Source organism: Ornithodoros turicata, chromosome 1 (assembly GCF_037126465.1).
Source record: "Ornithodoros turicata isolate Travis chromosome 1, ASM3712646v1, whole genome shotgun sequence".
Lineage (NCBI taxonomy): Eukaryota > Metazoa > Arthropoda > Arachnida > Ixodida > Argasidae > Ornithodoros > Ornithodoros turicata.
This window is the reverse complement of record NC_088201.1, coordinates 27,472,120-27,493,888: the sequence shown is the minus strand read 5'-3', so window position 1 is coordinate 27,493,888 and position 21,769 is coordinate 27,472,120. Positions and strand designations below refer to the sequence as shown.

The 21,769-nt window shown below is 42.8% G+C and overlaps 2 protein-coding genes across 5 annotated transcripts in view; one reads left to right on the top strand and one right to left on the bottom strand.

Annotated features, from left to right (window-relative positions):
• LOC135377750 (lysophosphatidylcholine acyltransferase 1-like) overlaps positions 1-15,580 on the bottom strand; it is a 48,840-nt gene extending 33,260 nt beyond the window's left edge. For 2 of the 4 annotated variants that reach the window (XM_064610394.1, XM_064610395.1), the window contains exons 1-3: positions 15,239-15,579; positions 10,013-10,152; positions 8,792-8,937 (exon numbers count right to left, since the gene is read on the bottom strand). In XM_064610394.1, the coding sequence (XP_064466464.1) occupies positions 8,792-8,937; positions 10,013-10,152; positions 15,239-15,326 (374 nt within the window). In that variant the 5' untranslated portion in view covers positions 15,327-15,579. Of the gene's footprint in view, positions 1-5,496; positions 5,715-8,791; positions 8,938-10,012; positions 10,153-15,017; positions 15,185-15,238 lie in introns of those variants that run through there. The other 2 variants (XM_064610396.1, XM_064610397.1) reach the window with 2 other exon arrangements.
• The window catches only part of LOC135377751 (secretory immunoglobulin A-binding protein EsiB-like), an 11,261-nt gene continuing 5,067 nt past the window's right edge, over positions 15,576-21,769 (top strand). The window contains exons 1-4 of the mRNA XM_064610398.1: positions 15,576-15,819; positions 20,943-21,084; positions 21,147-21,192; positions 21,262-21,348. Of these exons, the coding sequence (XP_064466468.1) occupies positions 15,682-15,819; positions 20,943-21,084; positions 21,147-21,192; positions 21,262-21,348 (413 nt within the window). The 5' untranslated portion in view covers positions 15,576-15,681. The remainder of the gene's footprint in view (positions 15,820-20,942; positions 21,085-21,146; positions 21,193-21,261; positions 21,349-21,769) is intronic.

The following is a 21,769-nucleotide window of genomic DNA, read 5'->3' as shown; positions in this document are numbered from 1 at the left end:
AATTGTTTCCACAATTCAATATATCGGGGATTTACTGTATGCTTTGTAGATTTGTCACCATGCAGAGAGCTCTCCCAGAGTTAGTAAAGCGTGTGCATAAAGAACACCACCACAAAGCGTATTTTACAATAGACACCATTCCAGAAGTGGGAAATGACAGTTCTCATCCAAAAAAAAAAAGAAAAATGTGTGTACATCTGCCCTCAGGCAAGTCAAGATGTAAAGGGAGGAGCCTCAGTGCGAATGCTGCGGTTGGCATAGCTGTATGGTGTATCTGACTATTCACAGCACTTTGAAGTTTCCTCCCTGGATGAGTGAACCCAACCACAATTGTGCATGCAGAACATTTTCCCCACAAATTTCATGAAAAGCAAACAAAGGAAAGTGCTATTTTGACACCCAAACTCTGAATAAAGATGTCGACCTTCTTATTGTTTAATAACCCTTGATAACTGAAAAAGGGCATCGTAAAAGACAGATTACGAGCTTGAGGAGTGCAAGGACGTGGATGCAGAGAAGTGGACTGGGCAAGCATACACGTCCTTATGTTTCTCAAACTGAGGCAAATGTTACCATCAGCATGTTTATACAATCTACCTTGCATTTTGTTTACGGATCATGACTCATAAAAGGTAAACTGGAGATTATGCCTAGTGTCGTCGTGAAATACAAGACGCCTTTCACGAAGTCATGTGATTAGACACCTACTGACGTATCCACTATATAGGGCAGTGGTAGCACCTTCATTTTTTGTGGCAGCACATCCTGTGGATATCTGTAGCAAGTTGGCATAACAAACTATGGGTATTGAAGCATTCCACTCCACATTATTTATGCTTTCTCTGGTAAAATGTTCAGCAAACTGACCTGCCTGTTGCATTGCCTATATTTGACAACACTTGCAACATACCAGGATCGATGTTATCCCAGAGCAAAAGAAATATTACTCTACCCAAGCTGTAGTGGAGCATCTTTATGCCAGACCTCACAAAGGAGGAATGCTATATCGGCACCAGAATTTTGGTTAGATTATAAGGAACATTTAAATTTTTATGACGGGAAATACTAAAGCATGCAAGTTGCCAGTTTTTAAAACCCTAAATAAGGAGACTCGTGCTGAATCACATGTGTGGTGTATACGGTACGTATACAGTCGAGATAGTGACTTATTTGTTCAAGCTGACTTCTCAAGTACCTCTACTTAAAAACATGACAAATTAACATCTCTTATGTGAAATGCATATACAGTGGTGTTAAAAAAAACTACATCCACTTCATTTGTTTTCATTTTTGGCACTTGAAGCCTAGTGCATTTATGTAAATTGTGACAGTTACCTTTTCAGATTGAGAATAATGACATACAAAGTGAACGAGAGAGAAATTAACAGTATTAATGCTGTTCCTACTTTATTTCTCAGAAAAACATTGGAAAGTACGAAAATCTTATTGATGATGAACAGGAAGAAATAGTGTAGTGGAAGCAAAATATTAAGTCCTGACCGCTCGTATTACATGTGAATCCATAAGAAGAGAGTGGGTAAGTGCCATGATGGCACTTGTATTTCATTGGTTCACCCCTTGCCTTAACGGCTGCATGATGCCACCAAGGCATTGACAGGATCAGACTCCTGGTGTAATCCTGAGACAACTTGTGGTATCACACATTTGTAGGTGTCTCCTGAAGCTAATGGAGTGTTCGTGAGTTTTGATCTGCAATGGCCTTGCCCATTTGGTTCCAAAAATTGAAAAACTCTCAATCGGATTGACGTCTGGGCTGTTCCCTGGCCACGACAGTGCCTTAGTAGACTTCTTGCATAACCACTTCTTCACCTGTTGGGAAGACGATTACGATAAGGTATAGAGATTTTGATACATATATAGATAGTATAGCAGCCGTAGCTTACCAATACTTACAGTGAAAGCCCTGACAGCAGTGACCAATACAGCCATGTGACACGGAGCTGAGTTGTCTCGAAAAATGCAGATCATACTCCCTCGGAAGTGGACAGGAATTGTAGGCAGTAAGTTGGTCTCCAGGATGCCCTGGTACTATATGTGCTCACACAGAGCCTTTCACAAAACAAAGTTTGCAAACTCCTTGGTACGAAATGCAGCCCCAAACCTACTAATTTGCAGAAACTTCACTGTTGGCATAATACAACCAGACGAAATTCCTCGCCAAACCATCTCATCACAAACTGCTGTTCATCTGAATCATGCAGGTTGAATTTCAACTCATCCGAAAATAGAACCTGCTTCCACTGCTCTTCAGATCACATTGCATGCTCCCTGGTCCATTTCAGTCACTTCTTTTTTTTTTTTTTTTCATTTTCCATTTTCTTGTGGCTTTTTTGTGGGACATCCACCCTTAAGTCCACTTTGGAAGAGCAGCCTTCGTACTGTTACAGCACTTGATGTCATGCCACTGTGTTCTTCCCAGTCACTTTTGAGGTCTATGGATGAGGCCCAACCATTCTTCAAATTTAACAACTTCCACACCCTGTCTTGAGCCACAGTAGATGGCTGTCTTCGGCCACTTCTTACTTTCTTGGCAACACAACCTGTTGCAACCAGTTTTGAAAGCAAACGAGATGCAGTTGATTGATTACAGGGCTGTAAACAGGGCTATACGTTTTATTACCTCATCTTACTCTCGCTTCACTAGTATATCTGCACTTAAGTTAAACCATAATATAGCACTCCTCTCCACCAGGCGCCGAATCGTGTCACTATGCCTCTTACACAAGATTTACCACAACACCACACTTCACACTAACCTGCTTCTCCCGCCTGATTACATTTCGAACAGGGTTGATTATGGTAAAAAGGTTAAGCCTGTTCACTGTCACTCTAATCACTGCCAGCAATCATTCATTCCATCTGCAGTCAGGGAGTGGAATGCACTACCGGAGCTTATCATCAACATTACTGACCCCCAGTCATTTCGCAGTCACTTATGTTCACACTTCCACGCAACATGATATCTTCCTATGCTTGACGTTCAGTGCTTTATGTATTTTTTCTTTCTTGTTGTTGTTTTTTCTTTTGTAAGTTTGTGTGCTTGCTACCTTATTTCGTTTCTTCGCCCATCCCTCATGTAATGCCCTCGGGCCCTTGAGGTAATGGAAATAAATAAATAAATAAATAAATACAGCGTAGACAGGATGCTATCTTACCCCTCTGCACTCAGAGCAATAGCCACACTCTTCTTTTGTGGTGTCAACTGTACGTACTTTCCCATTGCTGGCATCCGTCAAACAGCTTGGAATCCAACAGCATCCTCAGCGGGTCCTTCTTTTGTATCTTCCAGAGGATATGATATCAGGTCTAATAATGCTGAGTCATCATCAGACAGTCGTGAACAGTGTGTGACACAGCACATGCACCAGTTGACAACTTCGTGCCCACAGAATGTTGTTGTAATGCAGCTCTGTGCTGTGATGCGGTTTTCTGAACACCACTGTACTTAGCATCATATATTGGAAAAATTTAGCATTCACATAATTAAGCAAGCTGTGCATAAATAATGTGGGTCCTGATAAACAACAGAAGTAGAAGTAGAATTTTGGAAAGCAAAAACAAGTCAATGGGATTTTGCTTATACTGCACATAGTGAAAATATTGCTGTCAAAATTTTAAAGTAGCACAGAAGTCATTTTTAACACCCAGTTTTCTTCCTATAAAACCGTTAAGTTTGCCAGTAAGATGCACCATGCGAAGTAATTTACACCACAGAGTCATAATTATCGCAGAAATTGAATTTAAAATACGCCACAAAAAGTGACCGTGCGCAACGGTGGTGAAGAGCAGTACCAGCCTGTGATCCGCCTGGAACCTCGCGCTGACGCTATAAGGAGAACGCTCGCTGATTGGCCTAGAGAAATGTTGTCTGCTACTCCGCTGTCGTCTGCTACTCGGCTGTTCGGGGTTCTGATAAAGCCCTTCTCATTGCTCGGTAATGCTTCGGCCGCTCCTTCTATCCCCAATTCTCCGGGAAAACTGGCAAAACAGGTTTATGGCGGCAAAGGGACAATGCGCTGACCCCCACTGACCGGCAAACCAGAACGAGTCTCCTTATGCCGTCATCGGTGACGTGCCATCATACCTCCTCATCCTCGTTATAGCTGGAGTGGCGAGTTAAGGGTGAAGGCGCGGAGCTATGTTTATGTGAGTTTTTTTCTGGGAAACAAATTGCACACATCAATACCTTTCGCACCATTCGGTATAATGACACACACACTTTCATCAGATGTCTTAATCTGAAATTTTTTTGGATGGCCCTCTGTACTCCTTTAAGACCTACGTAAATATCAGACACTTATCAGTCAGAACTCGTTTGTCATGACTAGTAAGAAATAGAAGAATATTTAATCGGGATTCATTAATACTGTATTCTCATTGCAGAATTATTGCAATTTTGTTAAACATTCTTTTACATCCATTGATATAAACTGACTTTATGAATCTTTAATATTACTTCTTATTGAAATGTTACGCAGTCAATTATTTGCATGGAACTGATGCTGAATTATTATGTTGGGCATTTCATAATGATGCCTATTTGGATGCTATATCATTTCTTTTTCTATCTGCACATAGTAGGATAGCTTCTGCATTTGCTGAAAATTTTAACAGTAGAAATAGAGTTAGAAGAAAGCCTAACTGCCGTAATATTAAGAGACATTTTGTCCACTGGATCAATGTGTCCAAGGGGTGCGCAGATGACATTAAGACAAGTGGTGCGAAGCAATGCACATAACTTGATCATAAAGGGCTGTAAAAATGCTATAAACTGTTCACTGTATAATAATTTTCCATCTCAAAAATTACAGGATGGGAAGTGCTGTAGTATGAAGGAAGATCAGGCAAGTGATGGGAGTAATCCATAGCATGAGCGAAACCACAAAAACCAAAACACCTCATTCTTGAACTCTATGTGTGAGTGTATCCACATGTCTGCTTGGTTTCACATATGACCCGGTCTGCATCTACATGACTATCTTTCCTGAAAAATGTTGATACTCCTAATCTCAGCAAGTAACAGCAAAAGGTGCTGATAAAAAAGATGTAACTGAGACAATTATACATCAATGTGTGAACAGCACCTAAACAAGGTTATTTGATGAATCTATATTATAGGAAATCTGCTGCTACCGTGAAGTAGCTGGTAACACATCACCTATTTCTCCCATTTCACCAGCTTCTCCATATCCCCATACTTGCCCTCTGAAGGATTTAACTGCACTAGAAATTATGCAGTGCTAACATTCACTCCAATACCCGGTAATAAATCAGTAAGTTGCGTCTACTGCAGAACAATTACAGATAAAGCGAAGCATTTAGAAGAGCATGTTCATGGCCTGGAAACATATTCTAAGCAGCTGCATGGGTTCAACAGTGCCACACTAAAATGCATGTATTAGTACTCCCAATAAGGAGAGCAAACCAGGAACAAAACAAACAAAAGAGAAAAGGATGCGCTGGCAACTTTCTTACTTCCAAAAAAGGGGATGTATTCCGAGGCTGCCTTGGTGACTGGACTTAGCCCTCCCAGTAGGAGAACCACCACTCCATCCAGCAAAGAGGAATGGGGTCCCACTACCAAGATGGGGGCCTTTTTCTGCTTTGCAAGCTCCCCCTTGAAACTCCATGACAGGCCTCCACATTGGAACATCAGCCGCATCACAAATGCCAATGGAGGCTTCAATGTGTCTCTATATGTTTTCAGGGTAGAATTGTGAAGTGAAAACAAAAACATTATGAAGTGCAAACAGAACAAAATTTTTGCATAAAGAGAGACTGACAAAATAAGAAAAGAAGCAAGTGCAACAAAGCTGGTTAATAATAAGGCAAAGAACATAGGATAATGAAGCAGGAAGTAGAAACACTAAAGCTTGACTAAAGCTTGACTAAAGCTTGTGTGGCTATAAGACACAAAATGGAATGAAAGAAGCTAAAACAGATAGTAGGGGCTCTTGGTAACATTGCCAAAAAAACACAGTTCCTCCACGAAGAACAGCAGCCTCTATTCGAAATATCAGCGGCTCTCATCCTGAAGCACTTCCCTTAACATTTCTTTACCGACTCAATGGAGTGATGAATCTTCACATACCAAATTTAATGCAGAAAATATTTTTCCACACACTTGCAAAATTCCTGCCCACACTTCTGCCCGTTAATTCAGGGCCATTTTGCACATTTTTTTCACCCATAGCGTCTCTTCAGGTGGGCATTCCGGGTTTCACCGGAGCACTTCCGTATAATGATACAAGCAGCAACATGAATTTTGAAGTGCACACCAAAACACACATTAGAAATCATACCTACAGTGCAGAATTTTTAAAAATATCCCCCATGTGACATTCTGAAGCATGAACGACCACCAGATACCCAAAGATTGGGCTTTCTTGCACTATAAAACAATGGTGTTACGTCCATTTCATAACCATAGAGGCAAACAATGAACCCCGCCTTGTTCATGTTGTCATCTTTCTTTTTCCTATTCTTGGGTCTTCCATTATGGAAAGAACCCCCCTTTGTGCTTCAATGGTGATTTATTGCAGGCCATTGTCTCGAAATCAGAAAAGATATTTACTGCAGGATGGGACAGAGCCCAGCAACAGCATTATTTCATTTTCCATATCTCACTGTCGTGCGTGTTTCTAGTGAGAATTACGTTTCCATCATTAAAGTACACAGCATCATTCCTTGACTGTGTTTAAAAACATGCAAGGAAAGGTTGGCCAGAGAAGAAATCACGCAAAAATGTGTGGAAATGATGCAAAAGATTGGCTTATGTAAAGAAAAATTACAAGAAATGTCAATTCACTCTCGCCCATAATCTTTATTACTAGCATGTTCTGCCCACTCTGTTGCTAAACAGTAGGATGATGTGCTCATTTATAAAACATTTTGGCAAACACTGTAATTTCAACCATTTTTTTAATGCTGCAGTGCCAATATACACCTGACTTGAGGAGCAGGTGGGTGCATCTTTACTTTAACAAACAATACTTGGCTTCAGTGCCGTCACCCGAAGTATCAAGCCTTGGCGAAAAATGGCGAGCGAGACACACAATGATGACACTGGACAGGTCATGCCACACAATGTGCCAAGGCTAAAGGCATATGCATGGGCTACACTTGTGAAAAGGGACCCATGAAGAGATTCCCAAAAATTTAGAGCTTTCAGTGGAGGATGGTTCTCTAGGGTGACTTATCTGAAACATACTCAATTTTTCCCATACTGCATTCCGTTTAGGCACAGTTCCTGCACAAAAAGAAAAAGAAAAAAAAAAGCGGCGAGCTGCTGCCCGACACCATACACTGACAGTATCGAGGCAATTTTTTAAAATTCGGTAGAACCTTCACCTTCTTGCTCTCCATTTTCATTATCGTCGCAGGTGTTCACGCATAAGCTATGGGTGCGCTAAAGTAACAGGAGTGGCAGCAGGCTTGCTGCTTGTCTCCTGTAGAACCACACTTTCAGTGTCTCTAAATCAGCTAGACTCTAGCCCTCTCACTATCTCAAAATTGCTTGGTCCATGGCCAACTCCAGCTCACCAACGCTCTGCCCTAATAGCACTTCTAGACTTTGTGGACAGCGCAGGACTTCGGTCCTCACTGTGAGGTGACTCATTATTCCATTTCACCACATTACTGCCATTAATAGGGTAGAGTATCACCCATAGCGATGAAACTTCCCACTCATCATCATTCAAATAAAGTTGTTGTTGTTGTTGTTTCTCCTGTTGTGATCTATGGGACTCGTACTCATGTCTAAGGCCCTCGGTTTTCTGCTGCGACAAATTCAAAATTCCGCGGCACCGACTTGTAAATTCCTCGATTTTCCGCGGCGAGCAGTCAACGGCTGCTTGAAACGGAAAACACTTTATTTTTTGGATAACGTGGGAACAAAAAATATTTTATAAAATTACAGATTCAAAGCACTGTTGTGGCTCAGCATTACATACATGATATCTTGTGATCTCCTCTGATGCAGTCTGTCACCTGCAATCATTTTATGCCTGCTGAAAGATCTTTCAGCAGCTACAGAGTTTATAGGAACTTTATAGGAAGGAGTTTACAATACATGCCCTGGGGAAGTTACATCTTTAGGACACACTTTTTTGTTCCTGGGGTGCAGGCACTATTTAAGAGTCTTCACTTTTTGAAGGCAACCTCCCAGACATCAAACCAAATCCCCCACTGCCACCGCTAAACTGCACACGGGAGGTATGCCGCCCCTTCCTTAGGTGAAGTATGGACAATAAACTTGGCCCAATGTTATTTTAAGCATAACTACAATCTGTCTGCATTTGTCCTGCAACATGAACAATTTCGTAAAGCGGGCTTCAATTTTGAAGAGCAGGCTTCACCTCATGCAGGGAAGCGTCGGGTGAAGCCCACTTTCGGGAGGTGTCGTTGGTATTGGGCGAATAGTCGAATATCCGGAAACCCGAATATTGGGTTATATATGCACGTGGCGAATATCGTCGTCGAATAATATCGTCGTGTGGCAATTGATCACAGGAACTTGCTGGGCGATAACCAACTAGCCTCATATACTGTTGTGTCATTCACTAGTATAACAAAGCCTGAACAAAGTAATTGCCTTAAAATAACAATATACAACCATTTAGAATACAGACAAGAGCATTGCTGCCCAGCAGGAAAGACAGGCAGATGAGCAAGACATGAGAAACTGATGGTCATACATGAGGAAAGAAGAAGCTGCTAGGAAGGCTGAAATTGTTTCCTCTCCACATTAGGAAGCATGATGGGTACTGACCTTCGAAATCCTAATATGGGCTTTTCATGGAGGTCCTTCCACGATAGACCAATTTGGCCAATATAGCAGCCCAGCCACGTGATAAGCAGAAAGAACACCACTAGGATAATCCGAATGGGCACAAGGAAGACAGACATCAAAGCAACCTGTGGACAAAGAAGCAACATTCCAGTTACGACACAACAAAAAATCCAGAAGTAAATTACATGAAATATGAAAGACTTATCTACCTATCCACGGAGAATTCAGTGATCGGGTGAAGGTAGATTGAAGCAGAAGCCTCAGGTTGGGAGCTACTGATATTTTGAATAAAGGAAGATCTCAAACTCAACGACGGGCTAAGGACGAGCTCAAAGAACAGCCTCTGTTTGAAATACCCCGAGGTTTCTGCTTCAATTCACCTATAAACTAAGTTTGTCCAGTGCTCATATATGATCAAAATGAGGTACAATTCATGGCACTGAATAATATGTGTATTTAGTCTAGTCATAAGCAGTAATGGCAGCATATGTTCTGGTGAAAGAGACAGTGTAGCTATGACCAAGACACAAAATGGAATAAAAGTAGCGAAAGCAGATAATCCCAGGCAGTTGATAACAGTGTCAAAAAACACAGTTCCTCCATGAAGAAGAACAACTGAAACATCAGTGGCTCTCATCCCGAGGCACTTCCCTTTACATTTTCTTACTGACTCAATGGATTTTCTACACTTTCACAGTTCCTTCAAGTTCAGTTAAGCAGCAATTTGTAGCCTTTGTCATGGTTCAGTCATCCTTCCCCTTTGCCTCTGAAGTGGAGATGCTAAAGGAATACAGCCACACTGGTTCCTATGTTTGGAAGGTCTCAGATGGATATTCTTCCGTCACATCCCTCATTCCCTCAATCAATTCAATTCCCTCAATCCCTCAGATGGGTATTCAGGAAGACGTTGTGGATGTCACATTGCCAGCACAGCTGGTGGTAAGCTATGCCGCTGTTATGAATTTTAATTCCTTTATGGAAGGATCATGGCCTCTTGGGATGAGACAATTCACAATTGCATTGTCGATAATTGAGAACAGGTTGGTAGTGGTATGTGTTTTGGGTATGTCATGTTCTACAAGGCCATCTCTTGAAATTCACGACACAGAAACAGTTCTTTTTTACTGACAGCTTTCACATCCATGTACATAGGTACCAACACCAAAATATCACAACCCTTTTTAACTTAAAAGGAATCACCTTTATCTTGTCAGCTGGTGAAAGATGGATGCGAAAAAAGAAGGGATTGGATACAGTGTCCGAAGGTGGTGTGTAAGCCTCCTCTATGATGTTTCTTGACATATTGTCAATTTCATCGAATGTCTTCAGGGTCTTGTAATCTGAAAAAGCACATTACCAATTTATAAGTGGGACAGTCTCAACCATTCGTGACAAGCCGAAGTTTATTAGTTCCACTGTAAAACAAGTAATTGACGCTGCCAAACAAGGTACTTATGAATTTGGATGTTTGTGCATACATTCAAATCTGGAGAATTTATATTTTACATGCCCGTAATCCAACCGAAGCTGACAACATGTGGCTATGTTCCTTAATAACAAGCAATGACGTCGCATCATTTGCTTGGCAACTGGCAAGCAATTCCTGACTGTCATTAAGAACATCTTTTTATTTTGTGCAGGTTAACAGAACAAAAGAACCTATGCCCACTGCCCATCTTTCGAACTGTTATTGTGCATTATACATTGATGTAACTCTGAAATTGCACAAACACTGCAAGTTGCAAAGGACATTGAGACATAGCCTGTAATAAATGTTTCCATTACAATACAGGCAACCCAGACCTGCGTCCTTTTCGTGATCCAAAACGTCTTCCTAAAGGGGATGTGATAGTTCATACCACATTACACTGAACAGATATAAAAGACAATTATTTGCATCACTACAATCCAGACATCAACATTTTCCAACAAAGGAGGTAATTGAGAATCACGCAGAGAAGAAAATTTGAGTTCACAAAAATGGCACAAACATGTTGGTTATAGGCAATGCAAGGTATTCTACATGCAGATTTTTAATGTTCAGACAAAACGCAACATGAAACACATTTGCAGGTGCACTAAGGTTCATGTGATCACTGCAGTCATACTACCGCAAGAGTATGTACAGTACTTTAGCTAACCAAACGCTAAAGAGTTACATTTTAAGGAAAATTGTTACTTTTAGGGAATTATGGCTTAGAGAATAGGGGACTCATTTTAGTGAATGACATATCATTTTAGGAAAAGTCCTGTCTTTGTTGGCCATATCAGGCTTGTGGTATAAAAACACAAACATTAAGCAGCAAAAAAAAACATCGATAGTCTGCAGACAGTGTATGGGCCTATTTGTCAGACTCCTGACAAATCTGTGAGTACTGTTTTGTAACCTTTCATCCTGTACTGTTTCTTGCAACAGCCCAGTTGGAATTTGCTCTTGGTATTGCTGGGCCATTTCAGCAGTGTTCGCTACAATGCCTCTGTAGCCTTACTTTAGTGGGTTATTACAGTAAATGGCCAGAAGTTTCATTTGCGTCTACTGTTACAGCCTCGACAGTGATAATTAGAGTGTGTATTTTCATGCTAATGAATGTTTTTTGCTTTTTTTAAGTATCATTTTGTATCTGGACTGTAAAAAATCGCTTTCAGTCCTGGCTTCAGACAAATAGGAAGGGTTCTATGGTGCAAACAAATGCACGTTTGGCATGTTATGGCATATTTGGCATGACAATACAGTCGTGCCTTGTTAATATGGACCCTGTTAATATGGGCAACTTGAATTATGGATAACTTTTTCTGGGGACGAATCTTTCTGAATGTATTTACATCCCGTTAACATCAAAATTTGCTTTTCGGACAATGGACAGTGCAAAAAGGTACCAACCCTATAAAATCCTATGTACTTTGTTCGCGCTATTATGGACAGCACCGACTAGGAAGGAGCTTCGGTCATCATTGAGCAAGTATTTCCCGGCAAGGAAGAGGAAAATAGGATTGTCCAAATGCCATCTTGTACAGGGCCAAGAAATTGTTTTCTTTCAGATTCTTCCTTTTGTTAGGTCAAAGAGAGGGGGTCACTTTGGGATATGTGGCATAGGACGATTCTGGAATGGTCTCCATCACGTCATATCTATTCCGGACCCATCGGAGGATTTAACCTACGCACTACTAACGCGTGCCTTAGTATCCCTGCTGTTTCTGTCAGGGCACAACAAAAAACACAGAAAATTCAAATGACAAGTCTGCAGTGAAAGAGGACTGGACTTGAATGCAGGGGTGAAGCCAGAAATCTTTGAGTACAAGCACCAATGTTCATCAGAGTCTGCCTAAGGAGTGAGAGAATGGGCTCAGACCAAGCTTGGTTAATAATGAAACAGAACGGCAATTGACATTCACTCACATGGCATCATGGGGGAAAACGAAACCAACCGAAGGAAATGACGAACACATGACACTTGCGAGACACTTGCAACTGCCTTCCCGGCCATCGCTGCGATCGCTCCGGCAACAATACAAGCAAAGGCAATACTGGTCATCCCCCTCGCCTCGTACAACGTGAAGGCGTGGTCGGTGTGACAACCAAACTCCGCTCTGCTGTACACCTAATAGAACAGTCGGCGCACATCGGCACAATAATTACTCACATTTTTGAATTTTTTCTGATGAGATTTCAAGATACTGAACTTAGTCTCGAAAGCCTTTCAAGATAAGCGGTGACAAATGCATGGCAAGTAATCCAGTGATGCAAGAAACCTTCGACCTATTTTTCTAGCTACCTGAGTTCAGTTCTACTGTATTTTGCCATATTTTCAGATAGCCAGATGCGAGAGCCTTCCACTTTCTATGGAACATTTTGCTGGTTTTGTGAAAATTCCAGTCAGAATAAAATATTTTTTTATGTTTAGGTGGGCTGTGATATTCAGACCCCAGCCTGGCTGCTCCACTGCACAACATGTGTAGACTCAGCATCAAAGCAGTTTCAAGCGCACGATACCTACAAATGTTCGAGATCTACAGAGAGGTACAGCGACAGATGTAGAGTGGCATTCAAGGCTTGTACCCTCGCCTGGCGTCGGAGTGTGTTCTCTGCTTGTGCATGGCCAATGGGTTATACTTCGTTTTTGCAATTCCTTTACCGTTAAGAACACAGGCGGCGTTCGTGTTTTAATCTGCACCATGGTGCAGTGCCAAAAGGAGAGCCTTCAGCTGCATAATTTATATCTGTTGTGTGCTCCTGAATGAGGGCAGCTTTATTTTACCACGTGATCCAAAATAACATGATCAAACTTTCTCAAGTATGCATTCAATACAGTGCTCTCGTGCCAAGAACATGTAAAAAATATTGCATATATTCAGGGGTTTTACTGTATATTCAGAAGATTTTTAGTACATAGCTCCATGCATATTTCAGGGGGTTTTAGTGCATATTTATCTGTGTTCTAATGATGATGTTCTTGCATTTCCCTTAGCCATGAAGGGCACCTGGAAGAAATTGTCACCGATAATGGACCACAATTTATTGCAAACAAATTTGAAAAGTTCCTTCGGGAGTGCAACATCCGTCACATCCTTGTTTCAGGTTACCATCCTCAAGACAACGGGCACACCGAATGATTCGATCACGTGGTACGAATTGCTATGCTCAGAAATAGGCCCCAATGACGTATGGTTCTCGAGCACTTAATCATGTACAGAGCCATGCCACATGCAACTACAGGCATGTTACCCACCGTGCTCCTGTGTATCAGAAATCTCTGAACATGTCTACAACTGATTCGGATCCTACCTACTTCAGTGGAAAAGTCACCAGTATCACACAAAATACATCGATCGAAACAAAGAGTCCCATAAATGGAAACAGCATGAAGGTTTTGTCCCAGGTGTATGCTTCTGAGAAAAACAAAAGAAAGGTAGTCCAAAATTTCCAACTCCCTCTTTTCCCTCACAAAGTTATTGCTTTACATGGACCGCTGTCATACCTTTTGGAAATTGGAAAGGTTTAGCATTCTTCCAAATTTGTTACATCTCAGGGTAAGTCCCTCATAGTGAGGACTTTCCTATGACATGGCTATATCACCACCTTTATGCCATCGACCAACACCAAAGCTATGCCTCCACTGCAGCGAGATAGAAGACAACGTGATGCACCTGTAGGATGGACTCTGAAGAGTTTTGGCATAGACAACTACCGTAATCTTCTGTGAATAACATGCACTTATGTATAATACACACCTACAGACTGCTCGTGTCGCATGCGGCAGACACTTAGAAACTCAATAACTGAAGCAGAAAACACACCACACACTTTGGCATTGTATGGAGCAGCGGTCAGCACGACTGGCAGCAATACACCAAACACAGCTCTATATACCATGACACCCCATTGTTCATGATCTACGTCGTGTTTTGTCGGGGCGCCCAGCCTTATAGTGTAAAATCACTCAGTCAGAATTTAAGAATTAAAGTCAACTGCATGACCTCTGGAACGCCGGTGTCATCATCAAATGTGTTATACAAGGGGCCGCGTGTTAGATTGTCCTTTGCGTAAATGTATCGATGTATAGAACGAACTTATAGATAACATGCATAGCCTATTTTTGCAACTTTTTGCGTATAACGTGGAAAATATATTTTCTGTGTTAAGTGAGGTCTTTTTTTTTATGAGAGGGCATATGTAGCATGTGGATAGCCATAGGTACCACAGCAAAAGGAAGGGAAAATAAAGTTGGGAGAATGGGACGGCTGGTAGGTGGCTCAGCCACCACCTCACATTATATAATCAATTCGCAAAACAACTACACTTTTTAGGGGAGATGGTAGTCCATCGAAAAATACTTCTTTTAGCAATAATTTTTCAGAAAGTGACCCCAGTCTGCTTTCCACACACGTGGCTGACACACGCACAAACAAAAGTGTCAATACACGAAGTCTGTAATGATATGGAGGCGCGTGATTGCTACAGGTGAATTTAAGGGAGCTTTCTAGTTTCGCAGTCCGCTTGACCTTTTACGATTAGTTGGACACTATTGTCTGAAATACCTGGGACAGCGAAGCGTGCTGCGCCTATGTGTAAATATTAATGAAAATGTCGCGTTCGACGTTGTTACGCAAGATGACAGGTCGTGAAGCAATACGCAATACGTCGTCGCAAAGAAACATCGCACAAACATGAAGACAGAGCAGGCCCACACAAAATAAGAGAACTAACCGTCTTGTGTCGAGTCATGGGGGCCTTGCAATCATCTTTCAACAAGCAGAACGAAGTAATTTTACATAAAATAGTCCGAGAATAGAATCAGCAGTAAATCACATCAACAAGACAGTGCAGGCATGCACACGGCGATCGCACCGGTCACGCGAGCAGTAAACATAATGCGTGCAAAAACTACTCTTCAGCACTTGCACCGTTAGTAATAAGTCCGCACTAACCTGGCAAAATTTTTGTGTCTCCAAGTGAGAAATGTGTGGCGTCGAAACTGTTATTGTGCCTTTTGGAGTGAAGCTCACGCTCCTTCATCGTGTGCAACCAGTGCAAACCACAACAACTTGCCAATGTGCGCTTGCTCCTGTCGCTGCAGGGTACTGCAGCAAGGCGAGTCGGGCTTACAAGGAGAGAGACTGATACCTGCCTAAATGCCTTTAGGTTTCAAATACAAGGCCACGTCAAGGAAATTGACCCCGCAACCACCACGGTTCACTAATTGCGACAGGACGCCATTATCTGATGCTCGGATGCTCTGGACCTCTGGATCGGTGCTGGTGGTGCTGCCATCTGCTGAAGGTGCCGCAAGGAGCGGGCCGAGAGCGCCGAGAGCCGACACGAACGCGCTGGTTTTCCTAGAGCGCAAGTTGGAGAGAAGGGAGAACACGAAATGACAGCTAGGCGCAGAGGAAAACACTTGAAGAGCTATGCGCCCAAATCCGACAACGAAAGCACATTACCATTCCGTGGAAAAGTGCAACTTGCACGAAGAAGAAAGCCGGACAGCTGGTTGCTGATCGCTGGCGAGGTTAGTTCTGTCCAACTTAATATTTCTTTCAGGCTGTACCAGATGACAATACTTTTAAACAGTTTTTATTCGTTAAATTGACTTGTGTTTGACGACATGGACACTGTTGCACGTGACCCGGTAGAAAGTTTTATATAATCATTGTCTGAAAAATTATATTTACTTATTTATATTTAAATTATAGTTCCCACCAGTATCCCCTGATTTGGAAATCTTAAAGCGTACATTCCAGTAAATACCATTACTTCATCACAAAATATCGTAACCGTCAAAATCACACATACTTCATCCAAACGTTGGTTTGTTGATATAAGCGTTATATGTTGCTATGGCAATGTTCTCACGAATGCAGGCAAGCGGAAAACATCGTGCGAGTTTCGATTTCTCCTTGTCGTAGTGTGCGTCATGATAAGTATAAATAGTCACGCAAAACTCAATGGTTTTGTCCTGCATGGATTACACGCAAGTGCGAATCAGGAAGAATTCCTAGAGTAGAGTTGCAAAACAAAGAATATATACAGGGTGCCCGCGGTGACATCCTCTCGAGGAGGGTATAGTAATATAGCAAGATGACTAAAATTTAAAAATTAACTCTTTAATTATGGGATTTCGGGCAAAAGCGAGTTAGAAGAAAGGGAGAGCTCCTCGTTGAAAGCCATTCCATTTTTTTTTTTATCTGAAACGCGCACGTGCGTCGAAAAATCCATCGCCGAATTCTGCTGTACAAATGAGCCGAGACCGCGCCGATCGGGAGTGCCAGGCGCAGGAAGGACAGCGCTCATTCCACGTCAGAGGGCCACGTGCTCTGGAGCGATGGAGATTATTGGAGTAGGTGTTCATCTGCTGGCCCAATTAACCACCTTACGGCCTAAATAAAAGCCTCCGTCAGCGAAGGTCATGCGCTCCTTTTTGCGCGCGGGTTTAGCTTCGGCTCATTTGCATAGCGAAATTCGGCGATGGGTATTTCACTGCACGCGCAACGCGTCGTCTGCTTTGAAACCCCTAAAAGGAAGAAACGAGGGATGGAATCGTGACGTTTTACGTTGCTTTGAGGGGATGGCGCACGGATTTTTCCAGCACCTCGCCCCCCCCCTCCCCTCCCCCCATAACACCCCTCCAACGATCTGACATGGGACAGCACCACACCCCAATCCAAAAAAGAAAACTTGCCAGAAAGAAAAAATATATATTTAAAAAAAAACGAAAAGCCAGCAGGTATGGGTGTCGCATACCCCTTACGGAATTCCAACATCCCCCTGAGATGAAGATCCTGCGCAAATCCCTGGGATGGCACATCGATTGCTCTCTATGGGGATTTGGATTGAATGCGGACCACCTATGGGCAGCCAAGGAACAAAAGAGGAGCAGAAGAAGCTCAATGAAGACGGCCAGCTAAATAAAGAGCCTGTTCGAGTCTGTCTCACGCCGAATGAAAGCAGTAATTGAAAACAAAGGCGCTAAAACGCGTTATTGAAAAAATTGTGTGTGTGTACTAATTTTCAAGGCGACACACTATGTAAACAATATGGGGAATAAATGCCCTTCGCTAATTTATTTGTGCCTGTCGCGATATATCTTTTCATTTCACTAACATCAATCGGCACACGCAAATAAACAGCTTTTGAGGTATTTCCGACTAAGGTCACACGCGCACGTGGAAGAGACGAAGTACTTCTCCCTGTGTATTTCTTGTCCTGCCAGCTAAGCTCTATCGCATCAAAGCGCTAAACGTTCTAAGGCAATTCTAAAAGTTACTCACTTCAAGCTACACAAAGTAACGTCACCTGCTGTGCGTCACCCAGATTTGTATGTAATTTAAATAATGTACTTCAATATAAATACTTTTGGAAGTAGCTTGGTATCTTACAAACAGTTTTAAAAGTCAGTACTTCGAATTTAACCCGATCAAAAATTCGTTTTGGAAGGAACGAAGTTAAGATACTTCCTTTCATTTATTTTTTTCGAGAGACAGGAAGGTCGAGAAAAATATGAACCTTGCGTGTCTTGGCTGCTGTGTGTTTAAGCACTTGCATATGCATACATTCCATCTCAGCTATTCCGGGGGACCTCCGTCCGGAAATGGGTAGTCTGCAGCACTGGGAGGCGCCTCAGATTTAGTGGATAGGCGGGAGTGTATGGTGACCCACGTGTTGGTGAATGCTTGTCTCTCATAGAGTCATAGCGAGCGAGGACGGCTACAAATGTTAACAACTGAGAGAAGTAAGGTGGTTTGCTCCCTCACGTTCGTTTTGTGTGGCTCTTCATCTTCCTCCGCGGAGAAGAGTGAGAAGAAGAGCGTAAGAAAAAGAAAAAAATATCGCGGAAAATTAAGTGTTGAACATAGAAGTAGGATGCAAGCGAGCTGGTGATAATCTGGAGATGAGGACATTGTCTTATTCCCACAATCTCAAGGAATGTCATCATCTCCAAAAGAAGTGCATCAGAACGAGTATCCGTTTTTACCTTTACTTTGTTCGTATTTGCTTTGACAGCGAAATTCACAAATTGTAACTTGACAGTATCTTGAAAGTAGCTCGTTGCTTTTATGAGTATTTACTATACTACTCAAATAATTTTCAATCCTGTATATTTAGTATTCTACTCGAATACTTTTCAGAGTAGTACTCTACTCAGCAACTTTTTGTCTGATACTCACCGCCGTATTCTTGAACAAGCCTCGACTCGACGCTCCGCCTCGACTCCAACGACCCAAAGAACACACGCGGTCCTGAGGATGTCCCCAAAGTGTCATCGTGTCCTCGTCCTTCGATATGAATCCGCAGAGCGTCCTGAGGACGATACTCGCGGACTGTCCGCGAAGAGTCATTCAAGTACGTCCTGTGCGTGTCCCTGTGGGTAACTGACTGGATGAGAAATATTTTGTATAGTTTACCTGCTAAGATTCCCCAAATACTGAGTGATACATTTGTTTTGTTTTGGGTCGATCTCTGGGGCTGAATGGCATTTGTCATAAACGAAGCGCGGTCCTCTGTAAGATTCCTCTTCCCAGGAAAATGTGACTGTCTACGACACATGGAGCATTTACCGCGAAAAAAGACCGAAATGCGCGATTCTTTTGCACTGTTTTTGACCTCCCAAGGTCCCACCGAATATCTCAAACCAAATGGAGTAAGAAACATAGGATTTCCATTGATGGGGAGTTAATACTCTAAGCAATTCCTCGTTTGTTGTATTATTTGTTTGCATAATTGAATTAAACTTAGCAGCTCACCCTTCGTTTTTAATTCGGAAGTGACTAAGGCTCTCAAATTTACGGGAGGACGCGTAACAAGCAATAAATAGTATCTGTTTCTGTTCGGAGGGAAGGTCCAGTACCTTTCGAAGTGAGTTTCTCGGACGTGGAGGAAAGTGGCGCTCCTCCACTCGAAGAGCCCATGCGTTTCATGAACCCGCTTGGGGATTCCTCCGCCAAGGCGCTCCTCGAGAAACCGTCCTCGAATAAAGCTGTAGTCTCGTCCCCAGTCGTCTTTCGGGACCACTCGAAAATGAAAAATAAATGTAATTCTTTACTTTATTTCGACCAACGTGCATTACAAATACAAACACAAAGGTCTGCAAGTGTTTGAAGAAGGGTGCAGGCGTTTCGAACAGGGAAACAGACTGATAGGTTTCCTAGTTTTCTGGTCTGGCAATTACAACCACAACGGCAGCAGCTAGCTTAATGGCATGGTCACCTCGTATCAAATAATATGAAAGATGATGTCACTGCTTGTCTTCTTCTATTATGTTACAATATGTGGCGTGAATGACTGTTTGTTAGCGGATGGCTACGTTTACCCAACGCCTTGAGGGTAGCTATAAACAATCAAACAAACAAAACACATTTTACAACAACATCCCGAGCAAAGAATCGGGGAGACCATTCTTGGAGAGTCACCGCGAGCATGTCGTACGAACGAACTTTTATGGCCCTCAATCGCGCTCTGCCTAAACGGTGGAGCCTGTCATCCCACCCAACAAACGGAATTCGTACTATTAAAACAACAACTGCAAAAAAAAAAAAAAAAAGACAAGAGAAAAAAAAAAAAACATGAATGGAAGATTTGTTGAGCCGTTTCGGTGATAGCTGGAGCAGGGGTTGGGCCAGCTTGATACAGTATAAAGATTACGGAAAAACATTGAGGAGGCAGATCAGATGTTTATTTTTTTTAGATGTCTAGTCAATGCACTGTTTCTTTTTTTGGCACCACTTTTTGCGTGAAAACATCCTTCAAACACACCTTTTTGTGCTAAATAGCGCGACAGAAGGAAAATTTATTACACCTTGTCTTGAAAAGTGTGCTTGCGAGAAGGTGTGGGATTTTTTCCACAACGCGGCACACCGTCGTTTCTGATTCACAATGTCTCCCGTGGCAGTTCGAAAAGTCCTCACGCCATAAAATCACATGTCGACGGGCAGCTGTAGCACAGGAGGTAGAGGCAGCCCGCGATTGCACACACATTTTCCTCCACTGGCAATGTATCCAAAAAGGCTTCGTACGGTTTTCTTCATGAAGCCGTACCGTATACCATATGAGGAACTTGTGATCATCAAAATGGTCAAAAGGAGTTTGATGGCCCCTTATTGAACGTTGTCGCTCAGTGGTAATGTTGTCAGCACCCAGTTCAAGGCCATCGTGGCACAAAGCGCAGTCGATGGACGCAGCGAACGACCTGTCTTCCGCCATGACACCAGCCAAACTCGAGCTGATGAGCGTTCTCGAGGTAGCACTGATGTTACCTCGAGATTTTCGAGGAATATGCACGGAGAAATTCCTCCACTCGAGGAGCGTTTCGAGTCAAGGTCGATTTATGAAGCGCAAAACCGGCCTCGAGGAGCAGCTCGAGTCGAGTTTCGAGTCGAGGCTCGTTCAAGAATACGGCGGTCAGTCTCAGAAATTTCAGGAGCGGGGGGGGGGGGGGGGGGGGGGGGGGTGCAAAAGAATCAGGGGATAGGGAAATCCCTGATTCCAAGTGTTATTTCACGGAAGAGTAGCTGCGTCTCTTTAGGAGAGCCTCTTTCCTGACTAATGTTGTATTTGCAAGAGTATAGACCACGTTTGTCGATCCTTACAACCCTAGCCTTTTGCCGCACCCTATATCGACACCTCTTGCTATTCTAGGTAATCGCTGTTATGACTGTTGCTGCTTTAATCTACATCGGTTACTATCATCATGAACCATTACATTTCCATCTCAACCACTTGTACGCTCGTATGGGCCATGTCCACGCTCAACATGTTGTGGGACACAAGTACCTGAAAGGTAAAACTCGTAAATGTTTTTATTGCTGCAGCGTCCACAGGTAAAACCTCTTACGTTTTTAGGTACCGGGGTTTCCAAAAATAGCACGATGGCTTTTTACTGGTTCAGGTGAGTATTCTCTACAATTTCCATTGTGAGTAATGAAGGGAGGAAAACAAATCCCGCTACGTTTCACAGGAAAGCTGCTGATCAGGGCCACCCACATTCAGCCTATAACCTAGCAGTGGGACACATGCAAGGATTCTCTACAGATGTCAGAAAAGGGTGAGAGTTTTAAGTAACCGTAATCTAAAGGAAAGGGGGGGGGGGGGAGTGATGTTTGGGGAAAGTGCAATCAGCCTCCTCTGAACTGGTGGCTCGGTGCACAAAAGGGGAGGGGGAATGGTGAAAGAGGGAGGGGAAAGATGATGGTGGTACATGGGGGGGAGCTGTGCAGTATCTTTTGCTCCCGCAGAACCACCCACCACAGACAACGTGCGAGCATCCCATCAGTAGCCTTCATTGGGATGCTCCCTGTACCACGTACGGTAACCGTCAGGAGGATTGGCGAAGTTATCCCATCTCCGTAATGTAGAGCTCCAATATTTATCTCATTCCATTACAACGCACATTCCCTTCTGCAATTGTAATACCTGGAGGGGAAAAAAACAAGTGAAAACCGTCGTTTGTTGGCCGCCCTCAATGT